Source organism: Mangifera indica, chromosome 4 (assembly GCF_011075055.1).
Source record: "Mangifera indica cultivar Alphonso chromosome 4, CATAS_Mindica_2.1, whole genome shotgun sequence".
Classification (NCBI taxonomy): domain Eukaryota; kingdom Viridiplantae; phylum Streptophyta; class Magnoliopsida; order Sapindales; family Anacardiaceae; genus Mangifera; species Mangifera indica.
In genome coordinates this window covers 5,132,552-5,157,272 of record NC_058140.1, presented here as the reverse complement: position 1 = coordinate 5,157,272, position 24,721 = coordinate 5,132,552, and the positions used below count along the sequence as shown (strand labels likewise).

The window sequence follows — 24,721 nt, the reverse complement described above, 5'->3', positions numbered from 1 at the left end:
CTTTTGGTCCTACTCAACTTCAAGTTCAACTTTTGCTAACTCATTCTCTAGTAAATATAAATTGATACAGTAGGCTTTAGTTGGCTCTATTTCCTCTTGTTGAGAGGAAAGTTTTCTCTTCTTCGTTTTCATCGATTTGGCAGATAAATTGGCCATATCTGAATGTTCTGAATTTAAGAGTTTGGTCAATGACTTTTTGGAGAGGGTACAAGGGTTTAACGAAAAACGTCAGGGTAGAGTTTGTGAAGAATAGTTGTTTCCCCATAATTTTTCTGTGAGTGCACTTTTAATTTTTTTATTTGATTTTTTTAATTAGAAAATATTTAAATTTGAATAAATAAATATTTTTGTTGTCTCTCGTGTAACTTTTTAGTATAATTTTTTTTGTCAAAAGTCAAAGTGTATTTCATTTTGGCTTTGCTTTCAATTTTCAAGTTTCAATCTCTCACCATCTCACGCACACATCTTCTGGCTTTCTATAAACTCTTTATCATTTAGCTTTAAGAAAACCTCATCATTCAATATCTTCATTGATAACGTCAGTATCCAGTCAACTCTCTCTACCTTTCAAGATTGAGCACTTCTTTTGTTCCATTCCGATGACGAATTATCTCTACTTTCAGTTCTGGGGCACTTTTATTTGTCTAGCATTCACATTTGGAGGTGACGAGTTTAGTAACAACGACAGAAGACATATCAAGTTTGTTATTTGTTTACTTGAATTTTTAATTGTTTGTCTAAATTAGAAACCCTAATTTTGGAATTAGAATTTCTAATTTGGGGTTTTTGTGTTATTTAGTTTTATTTTATGTGTTTGCTAGTACTTTTTTTTTTTAGATTGATAATTGTCTATGCTTTCTTATTTGTGTTTTAAAAACTAAATCTGTGTTACTATGTATTGTGATAATACTTTATGTGTCTTCATATCTAATCGTTTGCTAGATATGCATGCAAAATGGAGTTTAGTGGATGCCTAGAAAGTTTTTGATGCAATGAGTGAAAGAGATATGTGTTCATGTAACACTATGATTTCTACTTACATGAAAATGGGGTTTCTTGAACAAGCAAGAAAAACATTCGATTAAATGCCTCAAAGAGACAACTTTTCTTGGACTACTATGATTTCAGGTTACGTACATTATAATTAGATAGTAGAGGCTTTAGATTTGGATAGAAGCATGCAAAGAAGTGAAAATTCAGTGTCTAATAGGTTTATAGATTTAGTTTGCATCCTTACGTTTTCAACTTGAAACTACTGGCTAAAAAAAAAAAACTCATGGAATTGTTGTCAACCATCTAGCTAATCATAGCCTAATGCAAAGTAAAACAATTCCAAAGAGTAGCATTTGGTTGATTCTTTAGTGGTATCTTTAACCCTTTTAGCTTTTGAGAATTTGTCCGAGTAAAGCACAAACATGACATCACCAAATGTTTAACTTGTAATCGTAGTGATTACATTAAAATTGTGCAAACAAAATCAAAGATACCACTAAAAGAATTTGAAGTCATTTGGTGAACTAAGTTTGACTTGAATCTCTGAATGGTTAAAAGACCAACTTTATCTATGTTTCAACAATTCTTAGGACGTCGGCATTTTCTTTCAATAAAAAGTTTGGCTATTTATTTTTATTTCATCTTTAATATTCATTTAGCTATTTATTCATATAAGGTCATGTTGTATTAAATTGTTATTTGAAGTTAAACTTTATTATTTAAAACAAATAAGGTCATGAAATTAAAAAGTTGTTGCATATATAGATAGTATTTAAAACCCAAACAAGTTTGAAAAAAACTATTGTATCAGCAAATTTTCTTGTATTAGTACCAAAAAAATGTAGAGTAAAACCAATATATATCATAACTATCTTTGTCAATTGGACACAATGTTCATTGAATATAAATTTTGGATTATGTTTGAACTAATCAATTTCCCAATTCCAAATCCAAAATTGACTTGATATTCAACTTTTATAACAAATGCAAGTACAAAGAATGCTACTAAAGCTCATTTAATTGTCCGAGTTATGTTTTTACTATTTATCCTTCATTATTTTAATTGTCTATATTTATTTTATTTATTTTAATTATATTAATAGCTAATCATCTAATTTTGATTGTGATATAAAATATGACATCAAGAAGAGTAGAACCATTTAGAGCAAGTTGAGCTTTATCGCAAGCATCTACAGCTAACATGATGGCTCCTTCTACACATGCATCCATTAAGAGAAAGTTAGTGCAAATTGACGCATGTATACCTACTCAAATGGTTGGAATAGATGATATGGATGTTGATATAGTTGCAAAAGAAGATTTTGATGTTTCAGCTTTAGCTAAAGAAGATGAAGCAATTGTACGTACTAAAAGACAAACAAAAGCACTACTTTTTATTATTCCATCTAATAAGAGAAGGAAAATATCAATTGTTTAGAAGTGTTTTCCAGAAGAGATGTTTGTTATTATTGGAGATACTACATATATGGTATGCAAGTATTACAAGAAAAAGTTGAAATTGCAAAAGACCAAGGCTACTACCCATTTGACACAACATATAGGTCAATGTGTTAAGAGGAAGAAAGCTATGGGAAAAGATTTAGTTATGGGGGGACAAACTATATTTGGTTTTGAGCGTTCAAGCTTAGAGTTAACTACTCCAACCATGGTGAAAACAAACATGAATTATAAGCATCTCAAGGTAAGTTTGAGTTCGATTAATAACATTTATTGTTACTATGAAATTAATTATATTAACTAATGCAATGATTATGGTGTTGGTGTTTTAGATTTGAGAGGTCTTAGCTCACCTGGTTATGATATATAAATTGTCATTTAATATAGTTAAGCATCCCGACTTCATTAATTTTTGTCACATTTTTCAACCTTTTTACAAAAAAATTGGAAGGAAACAAGTAAAAGCTTATTGCATTAGGGTTTATCAAGCACAACATTTGATGTTGAAGAAGACTTTTGAGGAGACCAGAAGGATTAGTATTACTATTGATCTTTGGAAGTTAAATCATCAAAATATTGAATATATGGTAATCACGGCACATTGGTGGACCAGTCGTGGTCCTTAAATAAATGAATTATAAATTTTGTGCACCTACCTTATCCTATGAGAGGAATAGACATTGCAGTAGCAATTTTTGAGTGTTTATTGAAAATAAGGTAAAATCACCTTTGCAAAATGTTTTTAAGAATACATGTATAATTTTATTGTATGTAATTTCATTAATATTCATTAATTTTTTTTGTAGGTGGAAACTGTCACAGTAGACAATGCTACTGCAAACGATAGTTACATTAACAGATTGAAGGAAGATTTTCAAATGCAAAGACCTTTGTTATGTGATGGAAAACTTTTCCATGTTAGGTATACTATCCATATTGTAAATTTGTTAGTTCAAGATGGGTGGCTATAATTAAACCTATCATAGACAATATTCGGGAGAGTGTGAAGTTTATAACAGCTAGTAATGCAAGAAAAAAACATTTTGTGAAAATTGTTATGTAGTATGGAATAAAAGAGAGAAAGTTAGTTTTGGATTATGCTACACAATGGAATAATACCTACAAAACACTGACTACAGCGCTGTAGTTTAGAGAGGTCTTTCTTTGTTTTATGTTTGTTGAATCAAGTTATATGTATTGCTTGACAAGGGAAGAGTGTGAGATATTAGAGATTGCTTGTGACTTTTTAGAAATATTTGATGAGATAACAAAATCAATTTCTAGGTCATAGTATACAACTGCAAATAAGTGTTTTCAAGAAGCGTTTAGGATAAAAGAGATTCTTAAAGAGCGAGAATTCGATGAAGATTTTGTTATATCAACAATGGTACAAGCTCAAACTAAGCAATAATTCTTCAAGCTCGAGCTTGTTTTCTATTAATCGAGATAAGCTTGAGCTTGACTTGGCTCTAATCTAACCTTATTTACAATCCTAAGACTACTAGAAAGATACATCCCGATGGGTCAACTCAATTAATAGTTGAGCCAATTTAGAAAAACTTTCTATAAACCATTAGTAGTAACTAGCCAATCTAAAGAAGCTTCAAACCTCCTTTATTGACCTTGGTCTCCACTATACTACCACGACCTCAATCTTGCTCGGATCTACTAATATGTCTTCTGTTGACACCATGTGTCCAAAAAAGGTCCCTTGATCCAACCAAATTCACAGTTGGAAAACTTAGTAGACAATGTTAGAATATGCCCAAAAAAAGCAATCTCTTTGTTGGTTTTAAAGGTTGTATATCTTGCATATACATTATTAATAAAAAAAAAAAGTTCTATCATACTTCACATGTTTTCTACGTCACTTTTATATCTATGTTGTAGTTGTATATTACATCCATATTAGGTAAATGCATATGACATGTGAAAGGTCCCGATGAATTTTAATAAACGTCATCAAATTGTTCCCTGCATAGGTAATCTGTTTGGACAATAATATTGCATAGTAGGTGTGTGCTATATCACCATAGTATATCAATGGATAATATTAGACATGGTGGATATACACATGGGTAAACAATAGAACCGTTTGATGATTAGAGAATTGGTCAAAGGTTATTATATTATATTGTTTATTGAACATGACCGCTGAATGATAATCACATGGGCATTAATATGTAGTCAATGATAAATCGTAAATCATACTAGTGTATAGATCTTTTGACTTGAGATATCACAGTTGTGTTTTGTTTTGAAACGCATGGTTCAAACGGTATATACCACAAGGCTAATCATGTCCCGTTCAGAAGCCGTTTTGATCATATGTTGCTTGAGCGAGAGGACAAGTGATGATCATACAAGGATCTGTTAGCTCGACTGCTCCTGAGTTCCCATACGAATATCGAGAAACATGAAAATCTAAGACACTGGCCAGCATAGATAAAAGACCACATGAAAAGGTTTCGATGTGGCACGTTATGATGTATTACTTGATATTCGAAAAGATTAAATATTGGATTTTGACTTTCCATAAATCCAAGTTTAATCGGGATGTAACGACTGAGGGATTGGACTACATGGTAAATGTGAGTAAGAAAGGTTCATTTGGCATTATATGAAGCTTATACTTCATTGTGATATAGGGGTCATGGGACATTGCTAGATGACACCACATGATCAGTGGGAGCTTTGTTTTGTAGCGAAAAATAAAGTATATCGGTTAACGACAGTTTTAGGTTATACAGTGATATAATAAAACGTATCATCCGATATGAGGCTCACGACTACGTCACTATAAACTTTGAAGGTCACACCCATATTTCAAGGAAGAAAATGGTGTTATAAAGCTGAAAATATTTATCCATGGTTGGCTAGTACTTTCTGGGGATAAAAATTATGTTTTTCGAATAAAATTCAAAAAAGGGGCAAAATTATCATTTTGTACCTTTTAAATTGTTTAGAAAGTTGAATGAATACTTTTAGGCACAAATTATTCAATATGTGTCAAATTATGACTTACTCTTAATTATCAACCAATAAGAATTAGACACATGATTTAACTTGATAAATATCAAGTTTTAATTTAATAAATAAGAGAGAAATGTAGAAAATAATATACATTTTTCTTCTTCTTCTTCTTTTGCTGGGAAAGCTTCCATTTTTCTTCCTTTTTTTCTTCATTGAAGGGTATAAGTCAAGAGATCACTTATTTTAGTGATTCAAGCTTCCTAACTGCAAAGCAAATTACAAGGTACAAGGTAGTTTATATGATTCTATGTTTTATTTCTTGAAACAACATGTAAATTTTATATTACCATTATTACATATGATGTGAACATGATCAAAAACCATTAATTTTCTTGCCAAAATCCTACAAATGGTATCAGAGCAAGAGTTTGATCCCTGAATGACCAGAACATACCATAATTTCAGGTGTTTGGAAGTGTTGGTGATCAAAACCTAAGATATAAGTTTTGTTATGTGTGATTGGCTCAAACCAAGTGTACATATGTTATTAGGAATGCCTTAATAGCATTTGAGAAGTTTTAAATTGTTGAAATTATGTTGGATAACTTTTGACATAATTAAAAAAAAAAACCCTAATTTTAGAAATTTGGGTGTTTTTAAAAATTAATGGTTTAATCATAATTTTTATATGATTGTTATGATAGACACATGAATTTTAATCTTGACTTTACAATGGAATGTGTTTTAAAGAAACTTAGTTTGTGTGACTTGGTGAAGGGCATGAACAAGTTGACATGATTTCCATATGTTTGGTTGATGGAGATAACATTCAATGTTGATTGAATTGTTATTAATTCATAAAACTAGTATTTGACTTGGTTTGATTGAGAATTGAATTCTTGATAGCTTGGATTGGATAAATTACTTTATGAGTAACCATATTCATGCTTGAATAATTATTGCATGGTGAGATGGATTATGTTTGAGTGATGAATGATTCATATATGTCATGATTTGGTGAAATGCATGACACTTGTGAATTTGGCTCACATTAGGCATGTGTTATGTATTTATTTTACAACTTGTCATTCAAAAATCTATTCATGTTTAAGTATGAATTGAAACATATTTAGTGAGATTTTGGTGAACTTGGTATGTGTTTTGGAAACATCAAGAGTTAGGGTTTCATGGTTGGTTTCAAGAAAAATGAAATATAAAATTTTGGTTTAATTACTTTTTATACTTGTTATGGTTTGATCTTGTAGACACCAAACATTGGATGTGTTTGTGTTTTAGCAAACTTGAATAAAGAGCATAAAGTATGGTAAATTATTTGTTAAGTTTACCAAATTACAAATTTAATTTCTATGTTTGAATGTTTGACTATGGTGTTACAAATATTAATATGATGCCCAAAATGTCATGTTATTATAAGTATATGTGATAGTATTAATGTGTGACATGTGTATGTTATATATGAGACATTGTGACATGGTAAACATCATGCATCTAAATGCTTAACATTATGTATGCTAGATTGAAATGGACTTAACATATTAGATATATATGTTGTCTTAGATACATAAATAAAAACTCAAGTTTGCTAGTCTAGGATTAAGTTATAAGATATTGGATCTCTTATATGCATGATCAACCTAATGTATATTTTAGATATGTGATATGTTAAATTGTATGAAAATATGACTTCTTTTGATTATTGAATAATATAGTTGATATGTGTTCAATAGCATGCCTAAGTTTTTTGTTTTATATTATCATGTAATTTATTTATGGCATATAAAACATAGTTTTGTGTTTTAGAGAACTAAAACTTTTAGGCATGAAATATTCTTACAAATATCATTTAGGATATTAGAAAAGTTTTAAATGGCATAAATTATAAGAATATGGTTTAGTAACATATCTTAGGTAACAAATACGTATCCGAGAATACATACTAGACTACTCAAGATATAAACTAAACCTAATTAATAATAATAAAATCCTTCTCAAATTTTCAATATCAAATTCAAGCTTTCCATTGTGGGTCGATTAAGGTTACGTCATAAGGCTAGAAATCCTAGATTTCTATTATGTGATGGATACTATGTCATATGGTGTAAAATTAGTCGATTGGTGTCTAGAGTACTATTTTATGTCATTCCCTAGATTCTATTATATGTATGAGTGATAGGGTATTATATTTGAAAAGCATGATGGGTTGACTTTGACTAGTTTAGAGTGTTTAAATCTATTATGTGCGGTGCTCAAAGCTAGAGGCTCACATGAATCATAGTTTGCATTTGGAATGCAAAAGGAAATCGATTCCTACTTATTGAGCTTGACGGACTTAGATCTATTATGTGCGGTTTGTCAAGTTTGATAAGAACTTTATTCCCCACTAGAAAGTGATCCAATGAACTTTTCGAACCTTCAACTGAGGAAGTATAAGATTTGAATAAAATAGTGGGAGCTAATAAGATTAGGTTTATTGGTAATTACTAATGAATTTGTTATTTCTTGTAGCATTCTCTCTTATGATATAGAATCTCAAAATGTCAACGGTAAACAATATACTCCTAAAATTGATGGACTTGCATGTGCTTATTGGTCCCAATTTTACAGATTGGCTGAGAAATCTGACAATTGTTCTCAATCTTGAAAAGTCGGTTTAAGTCTTAGAGGCACATTTATCAGCAGTGGACTTTGATGCCCCTAAGGAAGAGCAAAGGGCTTATGCTGAATGGGTAGATGTTGACTTACGAGTTCGCAGTTATATGCTCGCATTAATGAACTCTGAAAACACCAGCTGAGTTGCTAGCTACCTTTGCCACGAGAGGCAAAAAGAGGCAAGCTCAAAAATCTTAGATGAGAGGTTCACAGATAGGATCTAATGGACCAAAAGTACAAAGAAAAGGTTTTAAGAAAATCACTACCAAGCCTTCTAGGATTAAGGGTTCTAACATCAGGCTATCACGTTCTCAGCCTCTACAACCATCTGTTCCATAGAAAGAAAATAAGCAGAAGAAGAGCAATTGCTTTTATTACAACCAAGAGGGGCATAGGAAGAGAAATTGCCCTCTATACCTTGATAATCTGAGAAAAAGCAAAACAGGTACATATCAGTGTTATGTAATTGAATTTGAATTAAATGTTAATTCAAACATTGATTCCTGGATATTAGATTCTGCTGCGACTTCACATGTTTATGCTTGTTTACAGCATCTGCAGAATAGATCTACCTTAAGATGTGATGAGATTACACTGAGACTGGTCAATAGGACACGAGTTTCCACAGAGGTTGTATGTGTATCTAGTGTACAGTTACCTATTAGGCATGTAATAACTTTGTATAAAACTTTGTATTTTGCTAATGCCATAAGGAATATCATCTTTATTCCAGTTTTGTGTGAAAATAGTTATCAGTTTACATTTAATGGAAATGAATGTCTAATTTATTTTGGGAATAGATTAGTAGAAAATGCTATTAATACAAATGGTTTGTATGTGGTAGAACTTGATTTACATAGCACTATGTATTCCAAATCATCTAAAAGAACTAGAGAACAAATAAATCCAATAGTTCTATGGCCTCACAGATTTGGTCATATTAGAGAGGATCGGATTCGACAATTAGGAGAAAATGGACTTTTAGGTTCCTTGGGTTCAGATGTCTATCCTACTTATGAATCTTGTCTTTGAGGAAAAATGATCAAGCTTCCGTTTAAGAATAAAGGGGAGCGATCCAAAAATATATTAGAATTGATACACATTGATGTGTATGGCCCCTTTAATGAAATGGCCCAAAGAGGTTTTTCATACTTCATTAACTTTATCTATGAGTATTCTCAATATGGGTATTTGTATTTGATGAAATACAAATCTGAAGCTTTTGAAAAGTTTAAAAAGTTCCAAAAGGAAGTAGAAAACTAAACTAGAAAGAATATTAAAGTTTGGTGTTCAGATCGTGGAAGTGAATACTTGAGTACAAAATTTCAAGAGTTCTTAAGAGACAAAGGAATACTATCTCAGTTGACTCTACCATTCACACCATAGTATAATGGTGTGTCTGAACGGAGAAATCATACTTTATTAGATATGGTACAATCTATGATGAGTTTTACTAACTTGCCAGTTTATTTATGGAGATATGCTTTCAGACAGCACTACATGTGCTAAATAAAGCACCATCAAAGTCCATTCAAAAGACACCATACGAATTATGGTATGGTAGACTTTCAAGTGTAAACTACCTGAAAATCTATGGATGTCCAACATTTGTCAAAGTGATTAAAACTGATAAATTGGAGTTTCGAGTAGAAAAGAGTCGATTCATCGGGTATCCACAAGAAAGTTTAGGATATTATTTCTACTTTCACTCTAATCAAAGGATTTTGGTCAGTAGAAATGCACATTTTCTTGAGAAAGAGTTTTTAGAGGAAGGTGGTGCATGAAGGAAAATTGTGCTCGAAAAAGAGTTTAAAGAGCCAATAACCGAGCCTATTTAGGTAAATCCTCCAAGTATACAATCACCTATACCAACTACATTGGCTCAAATAAGAAAGTTTACTAGAGTGTCTCGACCTCCCGATAGATATGGATTTCTAACAAAAGAGGATTTTGAATCGCTTCTAATAGGAGAAATTAAACATCTAGAGGATCCAAAAACTTACCAAGAAGTAATATTAGATATTGACTCTGGCAGATGGCTAAAGGCAATGAATTCAGAAATTGAATCTATAAATGTCAATCAAGTATGGACACTCATTGATCCACTTGATGAAATAGTTTTGATCGGATGTAAATGGATCTTCAAAAGGAAAATTGGCAAGGATGAAAAAGTTGAAACTTATAAAACTCGATTGGTAGCTAAAGGTTATAATAAAAAATGAGGGTTGGATTATGAGGAGACTTTTTCACCAGTCGCGATGCTTAAATCTATCAGAATCCTACTAGCTAACGCAACACACTATGATTATGAGATATGACAAATAGATGTTAAACTGTTTTTCTCAATGGGTATGTTGAGGAAAATATCTATATGGAGTAGCTAATCGGTTTTGTTTCCGCTACTGAGAGACATAAAGTGTGCAAACTACATCGATCTATATATAGATTAAAACAAGCTTCAAAATATCAGGTTTGATGAAACGATCCGAGTATTCAGTTTCATTAAGAATCTGGATGAGTTGTGTGTCTTTAAATTGGATAAGGATAAAATTATCGTTTTCCTAGTCTTATATGTAGATGACATATTATTAATTGGAAACGACATTAGCACTATGACTAAGGTTAAGTTATGGCTAGCAAAATCTTTTTCCGTAAAGGATCTAGGAGAAGCAACCTATATTCTAGGTATTCGCATCTATACAGATAGAGCGAAAGGATTAATAGGTTTATCTCAAAAGTTGTACATATAGAAAGTGTTGAAACGTTTTCACATGCAAGACTTTAAGAGAGGTTTTCTACCATTTCCTCATGGAACACATCTATCAAAAGATATGTGTCTAAAGACTGATGAGAAATGATAACGAATGTGTGAGGTGTTTTATGCTTCGGTAGTAGGTAATCTCATATACGCCATGTTATGTACACAACCAGACATTGCTTTTGTAGTTAGTGCAATAAGCAAATATAAGTCAAATCCTGGAAAAAGACACTGGACAACAATAAAAGCTATCTTGAAATATTTAATGAGGACTAAAGAGTTAATACTAGATTATGGGGGTTCAGAGTTAATGCTCAAAGGATACTCAGATTCTGGTTTTCAGTCAAATGTAGACGATAGAAAGTCTACATCTATATTTGTTTTTGTTTGTAATGAAGACACAGTCAGTTGGAAAAGTGTCAAACAATCGACTACTATAGACTTCACTACAAAAGTTGAGGATACTGTCGCTTCAGAAGCTATGAAAGATGACATTTGATACGTAAATTTGCCACAAAGTTGGGCGTGGTTCCTCAGATGAGTCAACCAATAATTATATTCTGTGACAATACTAGTGTCATTACACAGGCAAAGAAACCAAAAACGTATCAAAGGTCAAAGCATGTTCAGCAAAAATATCATATCTTAAGATAATTCATTAGACCTGGAGATATTGTCATTCAGAAGATTGATTCGACGAACAATCTTGGAGACCCACTAACTAAAGCACTGACGCAAAGACTATTGGACCAGTATCTAGAAAGGATGGGCATTAGGTACTATAGTGATTGGCTTTAGTGCAAGTGGGAGTTCTTGTTAGAATATGCCCTAAAAACCAATCGCTTTATTGGTTTCAAGGGTTGTATATCTTGCATATACATTATTAATAAAAGAAGAGTTTTATCATGTTTCACATGTTTTCTACGTCACTTTTATATCTATGTTGTTGTTGTATATTACATCCATATTAGCTACATGCATATGACATGTGAAAGGTCCCGATGAGTTTTAATAAACGTCATCAAATCGTTCCTTACATAAGCAATATGTTTGGGCAATAGTATTGCATAGTGGGTGTGTGTTATATCACCATAGTATACAAATAGATGATATTAGACATAGTGGATATACACATGGGTAAACAATAGAACTATTTGATGATTAGAAAATTGGTCAAAGTTATTATATTATATTGTTTATTGAATGTGACCGTTGAACAATAATCACATAGGTATTAATATGTAGTCAATGATACATCATAAATCATAATAGTGTATAGATCTTTTAACTTAAGATATCACAGTTATACTTCATTTCGAAATGTATGGTTCATACGGTGTATACCACGAGGCTAATCATGTCTCATTCAGAAGCCGCTTTGATCATATGTTGCTTGAGCGAAAGGACAAGTGATAATCATACAGGGATTCATTAGTTCAACTACTCTAGAGTTGCCATACAAATATCGAGAAATATAAAAATCTAAAACACTGGCCAATGTAGATAAAAGACCACATGAAGAGAGTTTTGATGTGGCACGTTATGATGTATTACTTGATATTTGGAAAGATTAAATATTGGATTTTGACATTCCATGAATCTAAGTTTAATCGGGATATAACAACGGAGGGATTGGACTATGTGGTAAGTGTGAGTAAGAAACATTCATTTGGCATTATATGAAGCTTGTATTTCATTGTGATATAGGGGTCATGGGACATTGCTAGATGACACCACATGATCAGTGGGAGCTTCGTTTTGCAGCAGAAAATGAAGTATATCGGTTAACGACAATTTTATGTTATACAGTGATATAATGAAATATATCATCCGATATAGGGCCCACGGCTACGTCACTATGAACCTTGAAGGTCACACCCATATTTCAAGAAAGAAAATGATGTTATGAAGCTAAAAATATTTATCCATGGTTAGCTAGCACTTTCCGAAGATAAAAATTGTGCTTTTTGAATAAGATTCAGAAAAATGGCAAAATTGTTATTTTACACCTTTTAAATTGTTTAGAAAGTTACATAAATAATTTTAGGCACAAATTATTCAACATGTGTTAAATTATGACTTACTCTTAATTATCAACCAATGAGAATCAAACACATGATTTAACTTGATAAATATCAAGTTTTAATTTAATAAATGAGAGAGAAATATATAAAATATTATACATTTTTCTTCTTCTTCTTCTTTTGCCAGGAAAGCTTCCATTTTTCTTCCTTTTTTTTCTTCCTTAAGGGGTACAAGTTAAGAGATCACTTATTTTAGTGATTCAAGCTTTCTAACTGGAAATCAAATTACAAAGTACAAGATAGTTTACATGCTTCTATATTTTATTTCTTGAAACAACATGTAAATTTTATATTACCATTGTTACATATGATGTGAACATGATCTAAAAACCATTAATTTTCTTGCCAAAATCCTACATATAATTACTCAACCTTTGTAATATTAGACTTAGATATTACTTATGATCTTTTTGAGTTTGAGAGTACACCAAAATGTCATCGATGAACACTACAATAAAACTATTCAACTAATTTTGGAATATCCTGTTCATAAAATTTATTAACACTATTGGGGCATTAGTCAAATTAAAATGTACCACTACAAACTCATAATGCCCATGTTGAGTTCTAAATGCAATATTTGGTATATCCTTCTTTACGACCTGCAACTGATGATATCTTGATCTTAGATCTATTTTTGAAAACATTAAAGCTCTTCTCAATTAATAAAACAGGTCATCAATCCTCGATAGTAGGTATATGTTCTTCAACCCATCCTTCTTTTTAATAAAGAGGATCGGTGCACCCTATAATGAATGACTCGGTTGGATAAACTCATTGTCGAGTAGTTCTTGTAATTGTTTCTTCAATTTCTATAACTTTGTTAAAGCCATGTGGTAAGGTACTCTAGATATCGGGATTATCCCTTGAGCCAATTCGATACTAAATTCCACCTTCCCTTTTTGTGTTAATCTCGATGAGTTATTAAGGAACATATCTTGCATGTCACCCACTTAAAATTTCCTTTGTCTCGATTTTACTGCCTATATATGCCAAGTACCTCACACAATCATTATTAATCATCTTTCGAGCCTTAACACTACTGATCAACATGTTAAATCACCAAAAGCGAACTTATCTCCATTATCCAGGCTTAACTTGACCTTTTTCTTTTTGCAATCAATCTTAGCTCCATACTTGCTAAGAAAGTCCATTCCTAAAATCATATCGAAGTCAGACATCTCAAATATAATTAGATCCACCCTTAATGTCACTATTTGTCTAGAAGCATAACATCGTTTAGTATCTTATCACCATCTAGCATTTCATTGCTAACATGATTAACTACTGTGGGCTTCAACCTAAGTCTCTACACTAATCCCTATGCCACAAAATGATGGGTTACACCCAAATCAATTAAAGCATAAATAAGAACAATATGAAAGAGCAATTGGCCCGTCACTGTCGTAGGATTGGTCTTAGCCTGTGTTTGGGCCACTGTATAGACTCAAGCTTGTCTACAACCTCTCTATCACTTAGCTGGTGTTGGTAATGGTAAAGGTGTTAGTGTTAGGTCAACTTTGTCAAGGCACTATCTAGCGAAGTGACTTGGCTGATTACATCTGAAACACATATTCAATCCTACTCGACACATCGAAAGATCCTCATAATAGGGTCTCTTATATTTGTACCCTCTCTTCGGGCCCCTTGTCTCGAATATCCTCTTACCTCTCCTATACCTAATAGATCTAAATCCCTGATTAGTTGAATCCCTCTGAACTGAGCCCTAGTTAACTCCTTTGGATATCACTTGTGACCATGGTTTTCAAAACTAGATCAAATCGATCAGTTTAATCAATTCAACTAGAAACCAACTCCAAGTCCAGTCTAGTTTATATGAAAACATGGTTTGTTAATTGGCTCAATCAAATCTGATCAAAATCGATAAACCAGACGAACCAATTAGAACTAAAAGAATCTGGTTTGACTTTAAAATTCCTAAAAAAAAAAAGCTTATTCATTCCACATGACTTTTATGTATAAGATTATTATTAATTGAATTAACATAAAACCCTAAATTGCCAATTTGTGATTCCATTTAACAACACAACTCCATCTCATCTCCTAAGTGTAGTATCGGTAATTCATTCTTCATCTCTGGTCTCAGTTATTGCTCAACTTGCTGGTAAGTCCTCTTCTTCTTGATTTGTTATTTATCTCTTTGTTTACTTAAATAGGTTTGTTGTAACTTTGGTCTCAATCTTTTTTTTTCTATTTGAAACAGTAATGATCTCTATTTCAGTTTTTGTTTACTCAAATCTGTTGATGTTACAGTTTTGTTTACTCAAATTCGTTGATGTTTCAGTTTTTGTTTACTCAAATAATAATCTCTATTTGAAATAAGTTTTTGAGCCAAGTACTGCCTAAGAAGCCATATAATGTTCTTCAGTGTCGCATTTATTTATTTTGTGATTTATTTTATATAGTGATAAGCGATAAGAGGTACACATGGTATTAAAAGCTACAAAGTAGTTTAAAAGAATGAAAAACTTGTTTAAAACATACAAAGTCTAAATAAATGATACCAAATCTATTGTCTTGTTATTTTCATTTTGAGCTTAGTGACATGTTAAGACTATACAGTTTATTGGATTGTACTTATAAGAAATACCAATTTAGATACTAATAATCATATGTTACCATATTATTGGGAATATTTTAACCTTAATTCAAAATTACCTTAATTACATAGTAACATGTTATCATTGATACACAAATTAGTACTCATTATAAATGCACATAGTTTTATTACAAGAGTTTATTTAATATTTTTCTTTTTCGGCTCAAACCAGCTTTGACTGTTGAAAATAAAGCTTGTTTTTTCAACAGCAGTTTTTATCTCTTAGAAAGGTCGTTAGTATATTTCTAGGCTTGGTCTCATGTTGCTCTCTACAAAATATTTAATTTCATTTTCAATATTTTAAAAGCTTTTTGTTATGTTGGTTAAAATTTGAAACTTTAAATTCCATTTAGAAACTATAACATTTACATCATTGTTTATAAAATGTCAAAACTCATCTCATTTGATCAAATTTTGATAAAAGAATAAGTCTTAAAAGTTATTATTTCATGTTTTTTCTTTACAATCTTTTATCATTTGCATTCAAAGTCTTAACTGAATTCACTGCTTGATCAAATAATGTTGTTTTAGGAATATATAAATATCTTATAATAACATCCAATTCTTGTTAGGATTAAAAAATCACACGTCTAAGTTAGTGTGTCTATTTTACCTTGTTGAAAGTGTTTGCTCATAATAATGTCATTCCAAATGATAGTTTATTTTTTTGTGAAATGGAAAACATATCATCAAGGTCAATACCATCTTCTAAGGCAAAATCTAGAGAGCAAGCATCTTCTAAACTCTCCATACAACAAAAAAAGGATATAGCATGGAAGTATATCAGTAAGGAAACTAATTTTATAGGAGGAATGTGCTAATATGTGAATTTTGTCAAAAACAAATAGCAGATGGAGTATTAATAGAATGAAGTAGCATCTAACTAGAGAAAGAGGTAATGTTGATCCATGTAAAAAGGTTATTGGAGATGTTCGATTTCAAATAGAAAAGTCATTACAAGAAAATATTGAAAAATCCAAAGAAAGAAGGGGATCATATAATGATCATGATGATATTTAAGAGATTTTTGAGCATCAGTTTTTAAGTTCCTTTAAAGGAAAGAGAAAAGCAAGTGCTAGAATTGACACATTTTTCAAAATGCTTTGTGATTTTTCTCAACCTAATGTTAAGGCATGATACTTACTTGGAAATTTTCTTATGGTTTTACGATACAGGTAATCCTATGAATGCAGTGAATTCTCCTTTTTATTAAACTGTAATAAGTAAGATAGCAAATATAATCATCGATATAAGGGTCCATCTTATCATACTTTATGTGTAAATTTGTTGAAAGATGTTAAGCAACATGTAAAGTTGATTTTCGACTTTTATCGAAGCACTTAGGATGAAACAAGTTGTTCCATTATGGCTGGTGGTTGGACAGACACAAGACAAAGGTCTCTAATAAATTTCTTAGTGCATTGTCCTAAAGGAATTACATTTGTCAAATTAGTTGATGTTTTAGGTTTCTTCACAAATGCAGATACTTTGTGTAATTTGTTTGCAGAACTAGTTGAATGAGTGAGTCCTCAAAATGTAGTTCATCTGGTGACTAATAATGGAGCGAACTAGAAAGCTACAGGACATTTACTTACTGAGAGATTTCCTTACATTAGTTGGTCACCATGTGTTGCTTAATGCATTAATTTAATAATGAAAGACATAGGAGAAATGTCTCGGGTGTAGAGTTTGGTCAATCTTGCTTCTAAGGTAACAATTTTTGTTTATAATCATAAATGGACTTTGAATTGGTTAAGAAAAAGGCTGAATTAGAGAGAAATTATTCATCCTAAAGCCACTCAGTTTGCCACCAATTTTATTGATTTGAAAAGTTTACATGATCATAAAGATAATTTGCAAGCTCTTCTTATTGCTGCAGATTACAAAAATTCTCGAAGATGCAAAAAGGTAAAAAGGTTAAACAAATTGTTTTTAATGGAAATTTTTGGAATAATTGTTTGATCACAGTAAGGATTATGACTCCACTGATATGTCTTTTGCATATTTGTGATTCTGATGGGAAACCTGTTTTAGGTTATGCTTACGAAGGGATGTATACGGCACACTTGGGTATTAAGAAGTTGTTCAAAAATAAGAAGCATTTATGCAAGCCCTACACCAACATTATAAATGCTAAATAGGATAAAATGTTGCGTCGAAGTCTTCATGCTACAACATATTGGTTGAACCAAGCTTTTAATATAATCGAGACAATTTTTGAAAAAAAAAAACTAGAGATTATGAATGGGTTGATGGATGTGATTAAAAAGCAGATTATATGTGCCAAGTCAAAGTTGTTAGCTAAAACTAGTTTATATCGAAATCATCTGAAAAGCTTTTCTCGTTCACTAGCTTATACTAGTAGCAAAAGTATTCAACTGGTAAGAATCAAAATTTATCTATGCTTTAATGTTTAATATTGTCTTTAATTTTATTTATTATATGTTTGTTGATTTGATCATTTAACTTATTTTTTAATGAAAAATGAATGATGGATACTCCAAATCTACAAAAGTTAGCAATAAGGCTTCTTAGCCAAACAACTTCTTCTTTTGGATATGAATGAAATTATAGTGTATTTGAATGTATCCACACAAAGAAAAGAATAGGCTAGAGCATCAAAGACTCAATGATCTTGTCTATATTCAATACAATTTGCGATTGAAAGATAGGTATAAAAAAATTAAATTTCTTTTCTCATGTGATTTTGCATGTTCATATATATGTATGTATTTTATATTAGATTTATTAATGAGAATAATATTTTTATATCAATGTATAGGATTGTATCTTCCAAGAAGTCATATGATCCTGTCGATTATGAATCAATTAATAAAACTGAGTTTTGGGCTGTGGATGAAGAGGAAGAAAGAGAACTTGACTATAATGAGTTAGAGAATATGTTTGATGAAGAATATCCAAAAGACACTGAAGAGTCATGTTCTCATGATCCTAAAGGTTAGTTTAAAATCAATAGGTTTCTTAAGTTTATGTGGATTTCAAATTTATGTTCAATTATAACTTTATTATATTTTTATAGGTGATGAAAATGACGAAATGGTGATATTTGATAACCATGATAATAATGAAGATTGGTTGGAGCTCCTACCATATAGTGCAAATTGTTTGATTAAGATATTTGAAATTGTTTTGTTATTTTGATTTTTTTTGAATTTTCTGTCTTTGTTTGAATGAATTGAAATTTATGATTCAAATAAGTAAATATACTTTATTGTTATTAATGATTGTACAACTTTGTTTTTAATGAAATTTATATGGTTTATGTTTAAAATATGTATTTGTTATGATGATATTATATAATAAATTTATTATAATTTGATAATAGATTAAATTGACTGATTCACCTGGTTGAACTGGTCAAATCATGAACCAGTAAAACAACCAGTTTAATCACCAATGTAGTTTTAAAAACACTGCCTGCGACCTTGAACCTCTTTATGTCTGCATCCTGTCCAACATAATCTTTGCTTTTAAGGCCTTGTTTAGGGCCTCCGAATAAGTAGTAAGGGCATGATCTTCTTCCATCACTTTCTTGACTAAGTCAGCTCAAAGCCCTAGAACGAACATCTTTATCCTACCGTAGACCATGTTGAGCACCTCGGGTGCATACACAACAAGAGTGTTAAAGCAAGTTGAGAACTCTCAGACTATCATATTACCCTACTTCAAATTAAAGAATTTTTTAGTATGGACCTTATGGCATCGATCGATCGGTACTCTTTATTGAAAGTTCATCTGAAATCTCTTCATGTTATGCCCTTCATAGGATGAGTAATGCATACAAGCCTCTACCATGCCTTAGCATCCCTTTTAAGTAGAGATGCAATATACTTGACCTTTTTCCTAGTCAGTTATAGTGAACACAACCATGGTCTCCTTTATAACATCTAACAATTTGAAGGCCTCAACTAGGTTTGTGGTACCCCTAAACTCTAGCTCCTAGTGTTAGCTTGTTACCCCATAAATAGGATGCATCTGACCCTTTGCCTCTAACACTTGTTGCACTAGAGGCATAATAGGCGATTGGGTAGGTGGTGGTTGGATTGAGGTCGCTAATGCCTCTATTGCATATCCTACATTGATAGACATCTCTCAGTGCTCCTTCAACACCTCATGCATGATGTTCCTGATTTCTAACACCTCAACCATCCTAGGTGTTGGAACGGGTGTCAAAGCTAGTGCGAGTGTTGGCATATGTGTAGAAGTCTCAAAGTGACTCTTCTCTGGAACATTATTCAAATGGTTGGATCTCCTCATTTTTTCTATTTTTTGTCTCTTTGCAAAAATTAATTCCAAACCTCAACGAAATAACAAGAACCATAAAAGCAGGTATAATACTTACAACAATTAGGTCATATGAGAGATCAGCGTCACGTAGGCCTCCATGCTTATGCACCCTAAGTTTAAAACCATTTACACAATTAAGGTCCCAAAACCATGCACTGATACCAAAAATGTAACAGTCTATCTCTAGATCATACCCATAAGAGTAATTTATTGGGATGATGTGTCACATATATAGAAACCATTCTCATATAAATGTATAACAAAATAATTTCATGAAAAACCTCAATAACTTTATTAAATAAAATGTGAAATACATAGTTTACGGAAAATGTAATTATGAATGATGGTCCCAAAGTAGTTTAACATAAAGGACTAAAATAAAAATGGTCACTAATGGTGGTTGTACCATCACTAAGTTGATTCACTAGCTTCCCTGTCTATCATGCCCTCATGTTTACCTACAAGACAAAACCAAACATATGAGTGACAATTCACCCAATAGGCATACACAATCACTGAGTTTTTTTGGAATATCCTTGGTCAACTTGACTATCTATTTAACCGTATCATCTAGTGTCTCAGATACATATCAAGTGCGCGTCCCAGACGCCTTTTATACCTTACTAAGAATTAGGGTAGACATCTCAGACGCCTCTTATGACTAGTGTATCAATGAGACGAACGTCCCAGATGTTTCTTACAACTCATATACCTATAAGATGAATATCTCTAACGCCTTTTATCTGAACATGATTGGAATTGACATCTCAGACATCTCTAACATCCCTTAATATCGTATAGAGGGCAATTGTCTCTTTACTAACCTTTAGTATAATTTACATCTCTTCTTTAATATGAAGGATGATCATTCCTCCTTTGACGATGGTCATCCTCGCCTCTATGAGGGATGGTTGTCCCAAGTGAATAAGGACAATCGTATTCTCTTCTAACTATGCCTAGTTAAATCACCATTCTATTGTTTATCACATGACCTTATCATCTCCTACCTCGGATGGGATAGTTATCCCTCTAATAAAGGGGACGACCGTCCCTCACTTCTAAAACTTTCAAAACCTCACCGTTTCTAACGATGCTTCGACAACCCAACAATTTGAATTTGTTCCCACACTCCCCTTACGTTCAACGTACATCCAACCAACCCTCAGTCTCTAATAAACAATAAAAACATGCATAATTGTAACAATAACAAATTTACATCCTACACTCATTGTATTCTCAACAATATTATATCATTTTATTCCACTCAATATATATATATATATATATATATATATATGAACTTTCACCAAAACAAGCAATAAATTATTTGAAGGGTAAGGAAGTGTGTCTTACCTCTCCTTTAACGATGCTCAAGTCTTTGTGTGATAAGAATCTGGTGGCACTCCTCTGCTCTGGCAGCTTTCCAAGACTCTTAAGATCTCTCTGTGCTCTATGATTTATGGAAGTAATGTTAATAACGCGTAAACCTAAACAAAACGCATGGAGTTTTATCGATAACGCATAACCCTAAACAAAACACATGGAGAAGTTTTATAACCACTAGAAAACATGTCTCAAACAGTCGTCCCCTCAAGTGGGACAGGCTTCCATGAAAATCGGACGAGCATTTTTTAAAATTGTCAGTTCATAGGGATGGTCATCCCACAGGCTTGACTTTTGCATTGACTTTAAAAATTCAACGCTATCAAACCTCCTAAAAACTTGGATCGTGTCAAAAGACCAACTTACCCCTGAACATACCTGAGGTTGCTACATAGAATATGAAGGACTTAAGCTTGATTCTGCAGCATGGAACTCCATTATAAGTGGGTTCACTCAATCAAGGAATGGATTCCAAGCTTTTACTTACTTTAGAAAAATGTTGTGCATACATGGCTGCTCTGAAACGTGGAAAGGAGAGATAGAAGGGCATTTTATTAGAAGTTATTGGTAATGACGACTTAATGTGTACGGCACTAATTTTCATGTTCATGAAATGTGGATTTCCTTCTGCGTAATGGAGAGTTTTTTTTGTCAAATTAAGATAAAGCCTGATGATCCTGCATATCGGAACGCCATGGGTGTCTGGATATAGAAGAAATGGAAAGTTTGAGTCTGCAGTGGAAATTTTTGACTTAATGCAGGAGGAACAAGTGAAGCCAAATTCAGCAACTTTTGTTAGTGTTCTATCTGCAAGTAGTCATACTGGTCAGGTTGACAAAGGACTGAAGTATTTAGAATGATGAGCAACGTTTATGGTTTCAACCCAAGTCCAAAGCATAATGGTTGTCTAGTTGACCTTTTAGATCGTTCTGGAAAACTAGATGAAGCTCACGAACTAGCGGAGCCTTCTGCTTCTATTTTCTTTTCTCCTCTTGGTGCTTGTGGGTCTTAACATGAATTCTATGCTGGCAGAAGAATTGGCCATGAAGCTTTCAGAGGTGGAGGCAGGAAACCCAACTCCCTCGGTGATTCTACCGAATATGTATGCTGGGTTATGAAGGTGGGAGAATGTGAAATGGACTAGACAGATGGTAAATGATAGAGCATTGAGGAAACTCCCTGGAATTTCAATTGGGGCTAACATGAAAAGAAACTACATGAAACAAGAACAACTTCAATTCTGAGAACATCCTGTCTGTTTATGATGTAAAAAAATATAACAACAAAACCATCATCTACTCAGCATTTCTTTGGGTGAAAATCCAAAATGTTCGTCGAAATGATTGGGAGGCTCATATATGAAGCAAGAGATCACATCTCTTAGGGTAATTACACCTGCAAGTTCATCCTCCTCCTCAGCTACTACATACACTCTGTGAACAGACTTGGAAGCAAGTGTTTGGATCACACTGCCGAGCGTTGAATCCAGCTTGCATGTTATTGGTGGGAACACCCTGCCAAAATCTTGGGTAGTTGATACGATAGTATTCATGAAATCTCTGACTGTGAGCTCCCTAAAAGTAAGAAAAATAGCCGAGAAAACTTCAGTCAACCCATCAAAATTGCTGGAATTTGTCCCCCCATGGAAAAGCATTGTATCTTACCTGAAATTGGAGAACAGTTCTGGTTTAAGCAGCAAGTGTCTGATATCCCGTATGCTTACATTCCCGATAATCTTCTTATTTGGTCCCTCCACAACTGGAATCCCACCAATTTGATTGTCTTTCATTTGCTTAAAAGCTTCAAGAACCAATTCATTGCTCTGAATGCTGATTACCTGGCCAACAAAACAGCAGATTTAGGAGATCGCTTAGGCTATCATATGTCATAAAAAGAACCATCAAATCTTCACCTCATTAGAAGATATGAAAGGAAGTCCCAGATCTGCAATACACTGTGCAGCAATGCAGTCAAACCAATCTCTTCCTTTGCATCCTTCCAGACCCCGAACAACTGCAGATTGAGTAATGTAGTTCTTGATATCAGGCTTGCCTCGTTCAATTACAGGTACATTTCTCAGCTTATATTTTGAAAGTAGCAGTAAGACACTCAGCATAGAACTGTCTGTTGCAACTGGAATGAAAGGTGCCCAGCGGTAGGACTTTAGCAGTGACCTTACCTGCAAAATAATATTTAACATCATTTTAGTCCATGCTTTTGAGACAGTTAAAAGAGATGATAGCAATTTCTGTTCCTCATTCTATAGAGTCCATTCCATCTTATAAATCAATATTTAAGTGCCAATCATATTGCCAGGTTCCAAAAATTTAGCAGGTGTAATAGTTTTGGTGGACATGAATGAGACAAATATAACAAAGGAGCTAAAAGCTAAGCCTGAGGTACTATAGGCAACCTCCCACATATGACTCTATGCAGAATTAAGCTTACAGTGGTTGACTTGAATGGCTCATTTTGAAGGATAACTTTGTAAAAATCTTCACCAAGTTTGTCAGCAGCTGTAGGAGCATCTTTTCTTTTCTCTGTGTCTGCAGCTACACCACCAGCCACCACAGCTCCTGCTGCAGCAACAGTTAGTCCAGCAACTGCAGCAGGACCTGTCATGCCCAATGCTAGTGCTCCAAGAGCCCCAGCTGCTGCAGCACCCACCCCAGCAGCAGTTGCAGTGGTGGCCGATAAAGCAACAGCTGCAAGTTCTGCAGTCTCCAGAACCCAGAGTATAATTGCTGAGTAATCTATGATCCCGAGGTACCGATCTCTCCAATCTGTATCTGTACCCGCATCTGGATTTTTGACAGGAGCAGATAGAATTTTGTTATCTGATAGAATCTTCACAGCATCAGTAATAGATGTGTCCGCCATAATTTCAATCACTGAAAAGTGACGTTTTCTTTGCTAGTCAGTTACAGTCGGTTGATTCATAGTAGGTGGATTAACCAGTTAGAATTAAGCAGTAAAGTAATTGCGGTTACCTTCGCCTCCTGGAACTTGTGGAAAAGATGAAACTGGAATCCTCAGGAATGCAGCTGTTAATGTTTCCTGTAACGCACGAGGCAATTTTTTCCTCGACTGAATCATCTCAAAATATTTATCAAAGCTAGAAATATCTGCAGTTTCCTTAACGTCTTGAGCTTGAGCCATGCCTGTGATCCATTTATAATACAACAAACTGAGACCATGATTCATGAAGTCCATACTTGTAATAGTCAAAAATCAAAACCCCAAACTGAATTAAATTAAATCATAAAAATCCAGACAAATTTCATCCATGGTTGAGGAGAAGTTGAGCATTTTACATACCTGCAAAAGTTGATGATAAAGTTTGGATTGAGCCTTCTAATTTGGAAATGACAGTTATGGTGCTTTTATATACGCACAGGTTCTAGCTTTGCCACGTGCAGGAAACGGGACACGTGTCAATTACTGAGACAACCATGTGCAAACAGCCAACGAGTT

The 24,721-nt window shown here is 32.9% G+C and overlaps 1 protein-coding gene and 1 pseudogene across 2 annotated transcripts; one reads left to right on the top strand and one right to left on the bottom strand.

Annotated features, from left to right (window-relative positions):
• LOC123213680 overlaps positions 1-22,491 on the top strand; it is a 27,723-nt pseudogene extending 5,232 nt beyond the window's left edge.
• Positions 22,414-24,721, bottom strand: LOC123212926 (SNF1-related protein kinase regulatory subunit gamma-1-like). 2 transcript variants are annotated; one of them, XM_044632169.1, is made up of 6 exons: positions 24,566-24,721; positions 24,238-24,408; positions 23,696-24,138; positions 23,160-23,426; positions 22,912-23,084; positions 22,414-22,821 (listed from the first exon to the last, which is right to left on the bottom strand). In XM_044632169.1, exons 2-6 carry the CDS (start codon positions 24,404-24,406, stop codon positions 22,539-22,541), a joined length of 1,335 nt encoding a protein of 444 aa, XP_044488104.1. In that variant the 5' UTR covers positions 24,407-24,408; positions 24,566-24,721; the 3' UTR covers positions 22,414-22,538. The 2 variants fall into 2 exon arrangements, with proteins under 2 accessions (XP_044488104.1, XP_044488105.1); XM_044632170.1 differs by having other exon boundaries at positions 23,696-24,048.

Coding starts and splice junctions, on each gene's coding strand:
- LOC123212926 (XM_044632169.1), bottom strand. CDS start 24,406: ATGGCTCAAGCTCAAGACGTTAAGGAAACTGCAGATATTTCTAGCTTT. Junction 23,427..23,695: donor AGCCATTCAAGTCAACCACT/GTAAGCTTAATT, acceptor ATTATTTTGCAG/GTAAGGTCACTGCTAAAGTC. Junction 23,085..23,159: donor CTTTCATATCTTCTAATGAG/GTGAAGATTTGA, acceptor TTTGTTGGCCAG/GTAATCAGCATTCAGAGCAA.